Source organism: Ochotona curzoniae, unplaced genomic scaffold (assembly GCF_017591425.1).
Source record: "Ochotona curzoniae isolate NIBS_2020 unplaced genomic scaffold, NIBS_Ocur_1.0 scaffold_2476, whole genome shotgun sequence".
Classification (NCBI taxonomy): domain Eukaryota; kingdom Metazoa; phylum Chordata; class Mammalia; order Lagomorpha; family Ochotonidae; genus Ochotona; species Ochotona curzoniae.
This window is the reverse complement of record NW_024467095.1, coordinates 6,577,759-6,593,496: the sequence shown is the minus strand read 5'-3', so window position 1 is coordinate 6,593,496 and position 15,738 is coordinate 6,577,759. Positions and strand designations below refer to the sequence as shown.

The following is a 15,738-nucleotide window of genomic DNA, read 5'->3' as shown; positions in this document are numbered from 1 at the left end:
CTGATGAAGTAAGAGGAGTGAAAGTAAGATGCTCCACACACAATGATGAGTTCAATATAACAGGAAGTTGAGTGGGTTCACAGTTGCTTCATTCAAAAGTGTTTATTGAACTAGTACCATGTGCCAAGTATTATTCTGGATACCAAGGACACAGTGATAAATTCAACAGACACTTATTTCATGTAGCTTACCTTCTGTTTAGAGGAGGCAGAATATAAATAAGCAAGGAGCTTTTCCCAGGGGTAAGTACAGTAAGCATAAGAGAGAGTGATGTTTAGAGTGCTTTTCCAAACCATCTGTACTGGTATTTCTCTGTTTATGCTCCCAGTATAGTTCACTCACCATTTTCTTATTACGCAGCCATCTCCCTGTTGAAAGTTGTAACATGTGTTCTCAAAAAAAAAAAAAAAAAGGTAAAAACATTTTTAAAAAAAGAAAGATGGAGGGACCTCTATTTCATATTCCTGTTTAAAGCAATTGGTGAAATCTGTTTTTTTACAATATCCTAACTGCAGAGGCGTCCTGGACACTCCGTGCTAGTGTTCTAATCATTGTATCGTCCATGATCACTTTTCTTCCTGAAGGAAATGCCATTAACCAAAGCAGTATTTCATGAAAATTCAATTTACATCAGTTTGCAAGCTGGAGGGGGGTAACGAAGATGTTATTGTTGGAAATACATCAAAATTGCCATTCCCTTTTTTAAAGGAGAAGGTATAACAAGTTAAGAAACTTGTTCAGGATCCTATATCTGCTAAGCTGTGGATCCTACAATAAAATACAAACCCTCTGATGACTTATCTTTGGCTATGCCCTGTAAGCGTTTTATATTTCAAAAGAAAGCCCTCTGTTAGTAATAAATTAGTCTTTGTAGTTTGTAGATCTTCGAAAGTATTTTTCAAAGATGAAATTTAAAAAAAAATTTATTTATCTTCATTACAAAGTCAGATATACAGAGAGGAGGAGAGACAGAGAGGAAGATCTTCCATCTGCTGATTCACTCCCCAAGTGGCTGCAATGGCCAGGGCTGTGCCAATCTGAAGTCAGAAGCCCAGAGCCTCATTTGGTCTTCCATGTGGATGCAGGGTCCCAAGGTTTTGGGTTGTCCTCTACTGTCTTCCCAAGCCACAAGCAGGGAGCTGAATGGGAAGCGGGGCTGCTGGGATGAACCGGCCCCCATATGGGATCTCGGCAGGTGCAGCAGGTGCAAGTGAAGATTTTAGCCACTAGGCTATTGCTCTGGGCTCAAGAATGCTTGATTTTTTAAAGAACTCATTTCAAATACAAATACAGATCCCTCACACAAGGTAAAATAGTAAATAACAATGAGACATGAATAGAATTACATATGAACTCACAAGCTCATATGTAATACATGTTTATATGTGTTTTATATATATATATAACATTATATTAAAGAGGAGTTTAATATTAATGACAAAAAAGCCCCCCGTCTATTGGAATAGTATTTTGTACTTCTGTTGTGTCCAGAAAAGCATTGTGTTGGAATGTGATTTTCTACTATAAACTGTCAGTGAAGGAAAATCTTTTAAATTTTAACTGGATTATTAATCCTTACTTCTCATGCCTTCTTTTTTAGATTTTATTGCTGTTATTTTCCATGATATGGTTTTGTGCTTCCTCTTCCTCCATCCCCATTCAGCCCCCATGTATCATCTCCTCCCATATTATAACAGTATAGTTCTTTAACAATGGTCACAAGAGCAACGTTATGTTATTGAAGTATATCATAGCATTTTAGGTATTGGCAATTGTGGAAAATCTAGTATCATATTGCCAAGGTACATTTAACGTTTTCAATGAGAAGTCCCCCTTTTATTTGGAAGTACAGATACATATATCTTTGCTTCCCGATATTATGCAATATATACACTTCCCAATATGCTGGTCTCCATTATACAGTTCATCTGTGAGAAAAATGTGTGTATATATGTATATAGCTACATATCTATTGATCTTGCATTTTGCATGTTCACCTTATATCAGAGAGAACATGTATTTGTCATTTGGGATTGTCTTTTTTTTTTAAGAGTTATTTATTTATTGGAAAGTCAGATATACAGAGAGGAGGAAAGACAGAGAGGAAGATCTTCCGTCCGATGATTCACTCCCCAAGTAAGCACAACAGCCGATGCTATGCCGATCCGAAGCTAGGATCCAGGAACTTCTTCCAGGTCTCCCACGTGGATGCAGGGTCCCAAAGCTTTGGGCCATCCTCGACTGCCTTCCCAGGCCACAAGCAGGGAACTGGATGGGAAGTGGAGCTGCTGGGATTAGAACCGGTGCCCATATGGGATCCTGGCACGTTCAAGGCAAGGACTTTAGCCGCTAGGCCACGCAGCCGGGCCCCTGGGATTGTCTTATTTCACTGAGAGTAATGGTCTCCAGTTGGGACCATTTTATTGCAAATGGTGGAATTTTATTCTTTTTTAATATCTGGGTGATATTCCATGGAATAGACATACTACAGCTCCTATATGCATCTGTGTTATTTCCATGTCTTTGTTATTGTAAATTGTGCTGCTGTACATATAAGATTTTAGGTTACTTTTTCATATGAAGATTTCACATTCTTTAGATATTCTCAGGAGTGGGATAGTTGGATCATATGGTAAATCAATTTTCAGTTGTCTTAATACTCTCCATACTGAGTTCCATAGTGACTGCATTAGCCTACACTCCCACCAGCGATGCAGTAGGGTATCATATTCCCCACATCCATGCCAGCAAGTGTTGTTAGTATATTTTTTTTCTTTTTTTTTTAAATCTTTTTCTGAACTTTTATTTTTTCTCTCTCTCTTTTTTAATATTTTGACAATCTTTACAGAGTTAATTAGGGTAAAAAGATTCAAGGGCTACAGGAAAGTGGGTAAGACTAGTATTTTTTCCATATTGTTTCTTTCATGTTTAAAGGGGGGTATTAAGGGAGAAGGCCCACCCAATTTCCCACCCTCCCCAGGTCCCGGATATAGGGTATGCTCTGAGGTTCTTGCTCAAGTGGTTTTGATAGTTCAACAGTTACGAATCGCTGCCAATCTTGCTACTCCAAGCACTATGAGGTCCTTAAAGAATCCACTGATTGACAGAGTCCATCATAGCTGATATGGTTGGTTGACCTGTTCTGTCTTCTCTCTTTTCTTGGTTAGGGTTCTGAGTCCAGCATTTTGATTGGGGAGATCTCCAAAGAAACTTTGTCTGAGGTGTGCTCAAACCAGATTCTTGTATGTGCTAGCAAGTACAGGGCCTGGCACAGTCCATCGCCCCGATCAGCTGGTGGTTGCAATTGCTGGGTTGGTTCTGTTTTCACTCCCGACTTCCACTGGAACCAATGGGTGTTGCAGTCCAGCCTGGTTCTGCCCAGCACATACTCGGCCCTCACATAAACCAGTGGGAGCTGCAGCCTAGTTGGAGCAACCTGCAATAACCCCCACCAGGCCCGCCCCCTACCCTGGTTTGCCAGTATGTGTGGCAGTAATCCAGTCAGTCCCACACCCCATTCCACCCCAGCCACTGTCCTAGTTTTATGCCCTCCTGTGGAAGTGGTAACCCAAGAGGGATGAGCCCACTATTTCCCTCCCAGGCCTCTCCCACTCCCAGATTATGCACTCTCCAGATAGTTCTGTGGTTTGACTTGACAAAACTAGCCCCCAGTGCCACCTTCTGCCAGCTGATGCTGTGGCTTAGCCCAAACAACCCTCACCCACTCTAATTTAGTTTGCACAAGTAGGAATAATCAACCCAGCCCGGCTTTTCCCTGATCTAGTCCACATGAGGTACACAGGTGTTGTAGCCCTGCCTAGTCTGTACTGCCCCCATCCCAGCCCACACTCTCCTGCGGGAGTAGCTGTCCAGCAAAGGAACCCTCCCTTATTCCCCTGCCGGCTCTGCCCCCTCCCTTCCTTGTTCTTACACTTGCTGGTTGGGCACTGCGGTCCCTTCTGGTACAGGCAACCTCACCTTGGCATTCCATATTGGGCACTAGTTTTTGTTGCGACCGAACCTGGCTTGACCCACACTGTTTGTTAGTATATTTTTGAATGTAGGCCAGTCTCACTGATTTTAGGTGGAACCTCAATGTGGTTTTTATTTATATTTCCTTATTAACTAGGGAACCTGACTTCTCATGCCTTCTAGCACGTGTTGGTTTTCAGCCTTTTTACTATATACAGCTATTTGTAATAGTTTGAATTAGGTCAACAAATTAAGCTAGTAAGTAGTGCCCTAGTTTTCATTTATGAGTTCATGAGTGTCTTGTTTTCTGTTGTGCAAATTTGCTTGTGTTGATACATATGAAACAGAACTCTGCAGCACTCTTGGGGATGCACTCAAACATTTAGGATAACCATGTGCAGACAATGTTCAAATAATCCTCTCTCTCTCTTCTAGCGTTCTCTTTTCTCTCTCAACTTCTCTTCTTTTCCTCACTTCTCTCTTCCCTCTGCTCTCTTCACACTTCTTCCCACCCTCCCATTGCCCAATTTCCTGTGCATAAATCATAATACCTGTACTTAGTAATTGCTGAAAATTAATAACAATGGCAGGAGCCAGCTAGTGATTCAGCCCCTTAAAAACCTGCTTTATTGAATAGTATATCTCCAAAGTCCATGTTCCCTTAACCCAGGCCTCTCACCCTCCTCACACCACAAGCATTTCTATTGTCAAGGTTGTTCTACGAAGTGATAAGCCATCCATAAAACAAAGTTTATAATATTTTCTATCTACAAAGCCACAGGAAGCTCAAATGTACTCAGTAAATATTGCAATGTTACACAGGATAATTAAATGTAATACTCCACCCTCTCTTTAAAAGTCTCTCTCAATGTAATAATAGCCCATTTCATTGCCGCATGTTGTGTTCAGGTCAGAGTTAATGAGTTTTATATTAGCAGTTTCTTCTAACAGCTTCTGGTTTGTGTGGTCCAGTTGAATAATGATAGGGAGATGCAATTTTATTCCTTTTATAAAACAGTAATATGGTATATATTTGCATTGAAAGGCTATATATCGCACTGGGTGTTTTATACACTCCTTAATAATAAAACAAGTTAATCTTTATTGCACACTTACTGTAGTATTACTTTGACCCACTCTAGTACTGTGTATCTGTTTTCAAGTGTTTTACAGTCTCAATGTGGAGAATCTTTTAAAGCTGGCATTTGCCTTCCTGACCAGCATGTTTTAAAGAAAGTCTGCCAAATGAATCAGTGTCTGAGCAAGCAACTCAAACATTTATGGGCATTAGAGTTATGTGTAAAAATGCAGGTTCTGAGGCCCAGTCCAAGCTCTCCTAAGAGGTACAACATTTTTAAAAGATTTGTTTTCCAAATGTTTGCTTATTTATACATTTAAAATATTCATTTATGTATTTGAAAGTTGGAGTTACAGAGATAAAGATATCTTCCATCTGCTGGTTCACTCTCTAAATGTCCATGACAACCCGAGCTCAACTTATCTCAATCCAGGAGCCAGGAGCTGCTTTGGGGTGTCCCATTAGGGTACAGAAGGCTGCTTTCTCAGACACAAGAGCAAGGAGCTGGATGGGAAGTGGCACAACTAGGATTTAAACTTGATGTTAATATGGAGTTCCAGCGCCACAGGCTGTGGTTTTACGTGCTGTACCACAGCATAGGCCACAGAAATGCAACATTTTTAAAATAAGCTCTGCCAACCATTCTCACTGGAAGATCTATTCTTCAAGAACCAATGATCTAGATACTAGTTTTATCTCTAGGTAAACTATGCTGAGAAAAATCACTAAAAATGTAAATGGCATTGGAAGATGATTTGAGAGGTTTTTGAGTCTCTTTACAACAGCAGAATTAATCATAATCTTTCAAAGTTTATATTTGATCTACAACTAATATTTTTCTTTTCTGAGTCTCAGTGGTTGATTTTTATGTAGGATGGTAAATTATACCCTGAATTTTCATTCCAATGGCTCCCTCTCTTCCCTGGACGGTTTTTGTAGATAAATCCAAGGTAACTCCAGGGAGTTCACAGTGTGAGCACAGATAAGAAATATTTTTCTGTGTATCGGGCTTCCCTAAACAGTAACACATTCTTCCACTACATCATTCACAACTCGGGGAAGCAGCAACTGGAATGCCTTTTTTTTTACATTACAGCTTTCAGAGGGCAACATCTGGGAGAGAGGGTTGAAAACCAACACCCTTAAGATAAATATATTACCGTATTTGAATGCCCTTAGTAATCAGCAAAGATAAATGTTTAACAGCACACACAAAACAGTGTTTTATGTTCAAATAGAGAAAACCAAATATTAAAACCTGCAGTTGAACAATAAACTAGGTAATCAGAATGGATGCATTAAACAACAGGATATTGGTGTTATTAGCATATTTGATTTTAAAATAGTGGGTTAAATCACAGTTCTCAATGTACCCATACTGCTTCACTTCATGTAAGTGTCAGCAGATTCATATTATGATTTCTGATATGCTTACTGAATTACAGTTACCCAGGCATACTTATTCCTCTCTGTAAATATTGTTAGTCCGGGGGGGCGGGGTGGGGAAAGATCAAAATGCATAGGTTTTTCTTAGTGCATCAGATATTTTCAGATGCAGGATTCTCATTTTTATACTTGCAAAATCCGTGTTATTAGTAGTTATTTCAGATAGGAAATTTTAGTATAAGAGCATCCCCCTTAACTTGATTATCAGGGATTGCAACATCTGTTTGTCTTTCGCTCCATCCTTCTCACCATCAAATTTTTCCCAAAATTCCAAGCTCTAGGCAATCCCCATTATAAATGTGTTTTTCCAATCTATTTAAATGCATGTGCACTCAAATTTGTATATGGTTACCTATAAAGAATATTTAGTAGTTTTGTTTGCATGAATTTAAGGTCTACATAACTGGTGTCATGTATTCATCATTCTTCAAGTTGGTTCTTTTGCTGTTTGGAGAGCTAGTTATTGCTGCCTCTACACAAAATATATGTGCATTTAGACTTCACTAATGACTGCCAAATTACACTTTAAAGTAGCATCTGTTCTGATTACTGAGTTTATTGTTCAACTGCAGATTTTAATATTTGGCTTTCTCTCAATAAGTAAAATAATAAAAGAAACAAACTAGTTTAAAATTAATAAAACAAAAATGAAAACTATTTTTGTGTTACTAGCTTCAAAACTTGTTTATTGCTGCTGCTGCCAGCTCTGGCTAGTGGAAACCCTGGGAGGCAGCCAGTTGGTAGTCTTAGTTATTTGGTTCCTGATACACTAAGGGGAGGCTTGAATTCAACTCTTGGCTCCCTTGGGGTACTGGAAAGTTAACCCAGATGTAGGAGCTTTCTCTCTCCTTCTCTCTGTCTCCCTCCCTCTCTTGCTGTGTCTCTCAAATGAAAAAATATATATATGTAAAAATAAGGTAAATTGAGAAGAAAATTTAGTATACTGTATTTTTTTAGTATACTGTATTTTTAATCTGAAGATTAACTAGTACTTTTTAACATATACAGAAATTCCACCTATATTTTATTTTATAAAAACTTAAATTTTGCATATGAGGGATATTATAAGCACAGTGAAAAAGAAAAAATGGAATAAACAAAATTTTACATTTGCGCCAGAAATGGTCATTGATATCTTCTCCAAAAAAAAAAAAAAATGAGTGGGTATTCGCCCTCATTGAATTCCAGTAAAAATAGGCATTTCAAAGAAGAGTAAAGGTGCATGACCAGTATACTTCCAGCTATATTGATATTAAGGATTATGCAAATGAAAGCTGTAAGTTAGCAACATTTAAGTACATTAATTTATATCTATTGGCAGTTGTAGTCAGGAGGAAAAAATGTACTCCTAAAATTTTCTAATTAGTTGATTTTTTTGAAAGATTTATTTTATTTATTTGAATGACAGGGTTATAGAGACAGAGAGTGAAAGAAAAGAGATATGTTTCATCTGCTGGTTCACTCCCTTAGTGCCCACAATGGGCTGAAGTCAGCGCACAGAAGCTTATTCTAGGTCTCTCTCATTGGCACAGGGGTCCAAGCTCTTGGTCCAATCTCTGCTGCTTTCCTAGGTGCATTATCAGGGAGCTGGAGGGGAATTAAGGGTAGCCAAAACTTGACCAGGTGCTGCCATACAGTGGCAGGTTTATATACTATGCCACAACTCCAGCCTCAAGAAATTAAGTCTTTTCTGTTGTTTTGAAAAGAAAATTGGCAATGGTTTTTAAGAAATGAACATGACACAAACCTTAACAGAACCATCCTATGCATAAGAATGTATGTCATGGAAATGTAAGCATAGAGATTTATCTGATAGTGATATTGTTGAGAGAGTATTTTTGCGGTAGGGAAAGGTGTTTACAAATGCTAGACATGACATAGCATGCATCCAAATCATGAAATCTGAAATCTTCCATCTTCCATCCAGCCTGTTTCTGAATTTTGATAAACTTAAGGAAATGATTCTGAGCTCAGAACCACCTTGAAATTAGCTTCCATGAATCTACCTTCTTGTTACAATATTCTAATTTTTGACCCACCATCAAGATTATTGTCATGTTGATTACTGAGATGTTTATGCATCTAACCAGGTTTTTCAGCAGTGTATTAATCATCAAGAGAAATTGCAGTGGTTTAAAAGTCTATTTGTTTTTAATGGCAAAACATATATTAGTAGAAATGTCAAGTTAGTTCCTATATACTGGTTGTTTAAAAGCAAGGTAAAGGGCCCACTACAGTAGCTAGTGGCTAAAGTCCTTGCTCGCACATATCAAGATCCCATATGAATGCTGGTTCATGCCCTAGCTACCCTGCTTCCCATCCTGCTCCCTGCTTGTGGTCTGGGAAAGCAGTCAAGGATGGCCAAATGCTTGGGACCCTGCACCTATGTGGGAGAACCAGAAGAAGCTCCTGGTTTCCAATTGGCTTAGCTCCAGTCATTGTGGCAACTTGGGGACTAAATCAGCAGACGGAAGATCTTCCTCTCTGTCTCTCCTCCTCTCTGTATATCTGACTTTCCAATTCAAATAAATAAATAAATATTAAAAATATATATGGTTTTAGTTGTAAGACAGAATGGCAGAGAGGGAATGTTGTACCAGCGACAGAGGGAGGGAGGAAGACTAGAAAGAAGGAGGGAAGTCTTCCATGTTCTGGTTTACTTCCCAAACACCCACAACTACTAGGCTCTGAAGGAAGCTGAAACTCTTTCCAAGAATATTACATGGGTAATAGGCACCCAAGCATTTGGGCTATCATCTGCTCTCCTTCCCAGGGACACTAGCAGAAAGCTGGCCAGAAAGCAGAGTAGCTGGGATTTGAACTGTCAGTACAATATGGGAGGCAGCTATCCCAAGCAGTGAATTAACCTGCTGGCCACATAACCTGTCCTGATGGTTTATTTTTATTATTATTTTTAAAGCAGAAAGATCCTGGTTTAGTAGAAATGTAGACAAAGGCTAAGGTTTTTACGCATTGATTGTGTTTAGTGACTTGCTTTCTAATGCCATTTCCTTGATTTACAGTCTTAGCTCATTTGATGTAACAAACGATTTGACTCAGCTTGGGGTTAGAGGAATTGAGTCACAGTTTCACAATAAGCCTGACAGACTGGTGTGCCAATTCTGGATCTCAGTGATTCAATTCTGCATTGGTTATTGAGCAACCACTGCCAGCAGTTACGTGACATCTTGGAGTGCTCAAAATGGGTGTCAGATGTGACTCAGACTTCCACTCGTCACAGATTCGACAGCAAGCATATTTTGTAACTAATCCCACATCCCTTTGTCTCTCTCTTCTTGGATTCCATGGATCTTATGAAATTCTTGCACCGCATTAGGATTCTCTGTCTTATAAATTTATAATGCAATCCCTAAATTTAACTATGTTCCAATCTTACTTTCATACTTGTTGAAATTTTGAAACTATTTTAGAACTTCATTTGATGACTAATATGTTATTGAGTTCAAATTGGGAAACAAACACTAATTATTCTAGCAACTTCTATCTTTATAATAATGGAATAGACAGAGTGTGGGTTGGGCCAGGTTCAGTCACAACACATACCAGTGCACATTACAGCTGGGATTCGATGCCTGCTGGGCTGAGCTAGGCTGTAACCCTTACCAGCTGGAATTGGGAGTGGGCTGGGCTGGATCAGGCTACAATACCCACTGGCAAAGGCCAAAGTGAGGTGGGCCAAGCCAGACTTGGCGGCCGCAGTGCCCAACCAGCACATGTGAGAACCAGGGAGGGAGTGGGGAAGGCTAATGGGGGAATGCGGAGGGCTCTCCTGCTGGACATCTACTCTGACTGGAGAGCATGAGTTGGGATGGGGGCAGACTAGACCAGGCAGGGATACAACACCTTTAGGCCTCATTCATGTGAGCTAGATCCGGGGAAAGCCAAGCCAGGCTGAGCTGACTGTTCCCACTGATACAAGCATAAATTAGAGTTGGTAAGGGTTGTTTGAGTTGGCAGCTGGTAGAGACTGGCACTGGGGAGTTGCCCCGACTACGCTGCAGCTCCCACTGGCTTGTGTGAGGGCCAAGTATGAAGTGGGCAGGATTGGGCTGAACTGCAATACCCATTGGTTTGTGTGACAGATAGGGCTGGAAACAGAACTGATCCAGCAATTGCAACCACCAGCATGTACATAAGCTGATTGGGGCGACGGACTGTGCTGGACCCTGTACAGGCAAGCACATACAAGAATCAGGTCTGGGATCATCTCAGACGAAGTTTATTTGGGGATTCCTCCAAATGAACTGCTGATCTCAGAACCCCAAGCGTGAAGAGACTATGTCAGCCAGTGGATTCTGAAGAGATTTCATCGTGCTTGGAATGGCAAGATTGGCGGCAATTCAGAACTGTTGAACTATCAAAACTGCTTGAGCAGGACCCTCAGAGCATGCACCACGTCAGGGTCAGGGACTTGGGATGGGTTGGGGGCTCAGTGGTGCTTCTACATTTGTCTCTCTCCTTGCCCCAGATGCAGAAAAATAAAATGACATTAGTGTGGAAACAGTGATCTTACCCACTTTCCTGTAGCTCTTGACCCTTTGTGCCCTAATCAACTATGTAAAGATTATCAAAATAAAATATTATCAATAAATATTTTCAAAATAATACAGATTATTAATATATAATATATTATCAATAAATAGCATCAAAAGAATATAGATTATCATATATATATAAAGAATTTAATAGAAAATGTGCAAAATTCTACAAAGGCCTGAATTCTATCTATATATGTGTAGAGGCAATCTCTTGTTTCCCTTTTTCTTCAACTGATTGCAGTTTTTCAAAAAGGGATGACGTTTGAGATTGGAAAATATGGATATGGAACAAGTGAGAAAAATACACTTGTGAGCTGTCTTAATGCAAGGGTAAGGATAGGGAGAAAAAGGGAGTTTTTTGTTATTGTTTGTTTGTTTGTTTGTTTTTAAATCTTTTTTAGATAAGAGTGAGGTTACAGCTTGTGTTCCAAGTCTCAATTCAAATCCCATGTCTTCTAGAATGACTTTTTGGAACATTATATGAATACTTCTCTTTTCTGTGAATTAATTTATAAATCAATTGTGTGCTACTTTATAAAGTTTCTTATAGTGGTTAATTCAATCATTAGGATGTACTTTTGCTTTCTCCAAGAGTATGGCTTACCTTGTAAACTAGACTTGCAATGCCTGGGAGTCAAGTAGCTTTTCTTAATTTTCTCTTTAAGTGTGTGAATTGGTTGTTGCCTCAGAAAAGTTTATTGATTGGTGGAACTGATGACATACGTGACAGGGAGGTGACAGGAAGGACTAAATTCTAATGATGAATGAGAAGGATTTAGTGGATGAAAAAGTGAGTGTGCTACTGTGGTACCTGACAGCTGCTGAGATGCTTAGATTCTGCAGGAGTGTAAAAAATGTTATTTTAGGTTCTCCTATCAGACAGTAGATAAAGCGTGGGGAGTTTCCTTTCAAACATGCATTTGAAGAAAATGTACTGTAGTGTGCTGATAACCTTTGTTTTTGTGTCATGGGCCTATACACTACCTTCATACCAATAAAGATAAATATTTTTGCTTTTTGGTATCTGATTTAATAATCATGAATGACATTAAAATTTTTTAATTGTTCTAAAATTTTAACCTTTTTTAGTCAAATAAATTAATTGTATTTGAAATCATTGAACTGTAATATTGAAAAGTTTAAATACGCTTAAAGCAACAATCTGATGTATGATACTTTTTGAAGGAAAATGTACCTTTCAAATTCAGATCCAACTTACCAAAAAATTCTCTCCAATTTTCTATGTTTTTGTTAATAGGACATCTCCAAGTTTACAGAGAAAGACAATGCAGTTCTTGGAGAAGGTGGAGTCACTCTGAGTGGAGGTCAGAGAGCAAGAATTTCTTTAGCAAGGTGAATATCTGATTATTGGTCCTCCATGCATTTGCCATAAATAACATGCTTGCTTGTGCAAATTACAGATACTTCTCTATTGCTTTTGTAGTCTGTTTCCATAATTATAAATTCCTGTAGTTTTATGATTATTGAGTGGAGAATCACTTTTAAGAAGTGTAGAGAATGATACAATATTTAGGTTTGATAAAGATAATGATTTTTCAAAATGCCTATCTTTATTTTGGTATGTTCATGCTATGTACTTGTCATTCTTATCGTGCTTATCATGTAGTTTATGGTAACAGAAAACAAAGGATTCTGCACATAATGAAGGAGGGCAAAATGTAAAGTTTGATGAATTCTATCACATATTCTCTCATGTACTCCAACTTTCTACAATGTACATACCTGCTTTAGGCTTCCTATAGTTTATATCAACATACATGTTCTAAATTTTTCCTATAATTAAATTTGTAATAAAACAACAAGGCAAATGCTATCACTTAAAGTGTGCAGTCTTTAAGGTTAAAAAAATGACAAGGATTTCAGATATTGTGATATGGAACTTCCTTCATCAAAATATGCCTGTTCCAAGTATTGAGAATGTATCAGAGACAATTACTAATAGTTAGTCTGTGTTAAGAGATAACCATTGCTAAACAGTTAGCTTCCAGGTAAGCAAACTATTGGTGATGTGGAATATCAAATATCCCTTGGGAGTTTCAGTGGAAACAGATTCATCTTATTGTGTTTCCAAAGTGATTATTTTTAAAAAATCACACTGATTTATTGATGCTTTGATACCTCTTACTTCTGTTTCCTTTTTACAAAATGCTAGACAGGAAACTAACAGAGTGCCTGTGTGTTTGTGTATGAACGAGAAGAAGATCTCAATCCTTATAAATCCTTCGAGGAAAGGAAGAGAAGGAAGGAAGGAAGGAAGGGAAGGAGGGAGGGAAGGAAGGAAGGAAGGAAGGGAAGGAGGGAGGGAAGGAAGGAAGGGAAGGAGGGAGGGAAGGAAGGAAGGAAAGAAGGAAGGAAGGGAAGGAGGGAGGGAGGGAAGGAAGGAAGGAAGGAAGGGAAGGAGGGAGGGATGGAAGGAAGGAAGGAAGGGAAGGAGGGAGGGAAGGAAGGAAAGAAGGGAAGGAGGGAGGGAAGGAAGGAAGGAAGGAAGGAAGGAAAGAAGGGAAGGAGGGAGGGAAGGAAGGAAGGAAGGGAGGAAGGAAGGGAAGGAGGGAGGGAGGGAAGGAAGGAAGGGAAGGAGGGAGGGAAGGAAGGAAGGAAGGAAGGAAGGAAGGGAAGGAGGGAGGGAAGGAAGGGAGGAAGGAAGGAAACAGAGAATCATTTTTCCCACAGGACAGACGAGATCATGATAAGTGAGCGTATTAGATGTTAACCTGCTGAAAGTAATGTGGATAAATGATTAAGAGCCACATTTTGAACCAGGTGCTGTTGACTATTTTCATCAAAACCTGCCTTGACCTTGGGGTGGCGGCAGTAGCTGCTGCTGCTGCTGCTGCTGCTGCTTCTACTGCTTCTTCTTCTTCTTTGACCTTGGAGTTTCAATGTGAACTAAATCAGTATGGGTAATTCACAGGAAAAATTTGGGTATTCAATCATTTCAAGTTTAGGTCAAGTATGGTATATGGCTTTTAGTGACTCTAATTAGAACTGAGTTTGTATTTGCAAGTTTAAAAATTGGGTTTGTTGTGTAAGTTGAACAGTTTGAGGTGCCATCAAAAATAATTATCTACTGCTATCCTGATTCAAATATGTAATGTGTTGCTCAGTTTTGGATGATGAATACACTGTTTCTAATCCCTTGACAAATTTTGGTCATAGATGAGACAGAGAGAGAAAGGTTGAAGTAAGAGCTGAATGTAGAGGAAGAAAGACCTCAAAGGTGTATCTCTTTGGGCCACATTAGCTGTTTTCTGTTGCCTTAAAAAATAAGTTATACTCAATAGCATATTGAGTATATACTCAGTAGCATATAGCTATTGGCTCAATAGCATATCATACCAATCCTCCACCTGTGGTTCTGGCATCCTATTTGGGTGCCACTTCATGTCCCAGCTGCTCCACTTCTGATCCTGCTCCCTGCTAATGACCTGGGAAAGCAGCAGAGGATGGCCCAAGGGATTGGGCTGCTGTACTGACATGGAAATTTTGGAAGAAATTCCCGGCTCCCAGCTTCAGAATGGCCCAGCTCTGGCCAGTTGCAGCCATTTGGGGGAGGGAATCAGCAGATGGAGGATGTCTCTCTCCCATTCTCTGTATTTGTCTGTCTCTCTCCCTCTCTGTAACTTTGGCTTTCAAATAAAATGAAAATAAACCTTAAAAAAAGAAATAATTTATACTGTGTTCTCTTGGATTTTATTTAGTCTTTTTGCCATTTGTGCTTCTTTTTATTGCCCTTTTAATCACATGCTGTGCAATTTTGTTCATGCAAAAGTATCAAGAATCATCTGTATAAATTGCCTGTAAAAATATGTACAAATTACCTATATAAAATGTACTTGGAATGAAACCAGGTTATTAATAATAATTTAAACACTTTTGAAGAAATCATCCCATTTCCATTAATATGGGAATTATATCTTCATTTTATTAATGTTCTATGATAAACTTCATAGTGATTTTATTTTTTAATTAAAAAATAAAAATTATGTATATAAATTCATCCTCTGATTACATGGAACTTTTATGACTATGATGCATACTATATGGGTCAAAATGCAATAGCAATTACATAGCTGCAAATATCAATGCTGCTATCAGTAAACAGTCTGAGAAACAATTAGAAATGATTTTAGGGAATGAGTAGTTAGCTTAGCAGTTAAGACATCCGCATCACCCATCAGAGTGCCTGAGCTTGAGCCCTCGCTCTGGTTTCCTGACTCGAGCTTCCAACCCCAAAAGACCTGGGACACAGTGCTGCTGACTCAGGTAGTGGAGTTTCTGGCCATCCACTTAGGAGACATGACTTGCATTTCAGGTTCTGGCCTGGCCCAGCCAGGGGCCATCCGCAAGCATCTAGACACTGAGCCAACAAGTGAGAGATCTCTCACTGTCTCTGCCTATTAAATGAAAAAAAGACTAATTTAAAAAACGGAAGTGGAATTTACCATAAGTATTGCAATCTATTTGCTGTCTGAAATTTTACATTTGGAAGTTAATCTTTCTTTTTTTTCCCCACCAATATGCAAGATCTTTCTGGGGGGAGATTAATGTTTGTCATTATATTACCAGTACATAGCATGTGCTTGGCTCTGGAGAAATCCTGATGTTAAAAGAGTTTTTTTTTTTTTTTAAAGATTTATTTTTATTATTTTTTCATTGGAAAGG

At 39.0% G+C, this 15,738-nt stretch overlaps 1 protein-coding gene across 1 annotated transcript in view; it reads left to right on the top strand.

Annotated features, from left to right (window-relative positions):
* Nucleotides 1-15,738, top strand: part of CFTR (CF transmembrane conductance regulator) — a 144,135-nt gene that overhangs the window by 67,971 nt on the left and 60,426 nt on the right. The window contains exon 12 of the mRNA XM_041002151.1: nt 12,314-12,408. Within this exon, the coding sequence (XP_040858085.1) occupies nt 12,314-12,408 (95 nt within the window). The remainder of the gene's footprint in view (nt 1-12,313; nt 12,409-15,738) is intronic.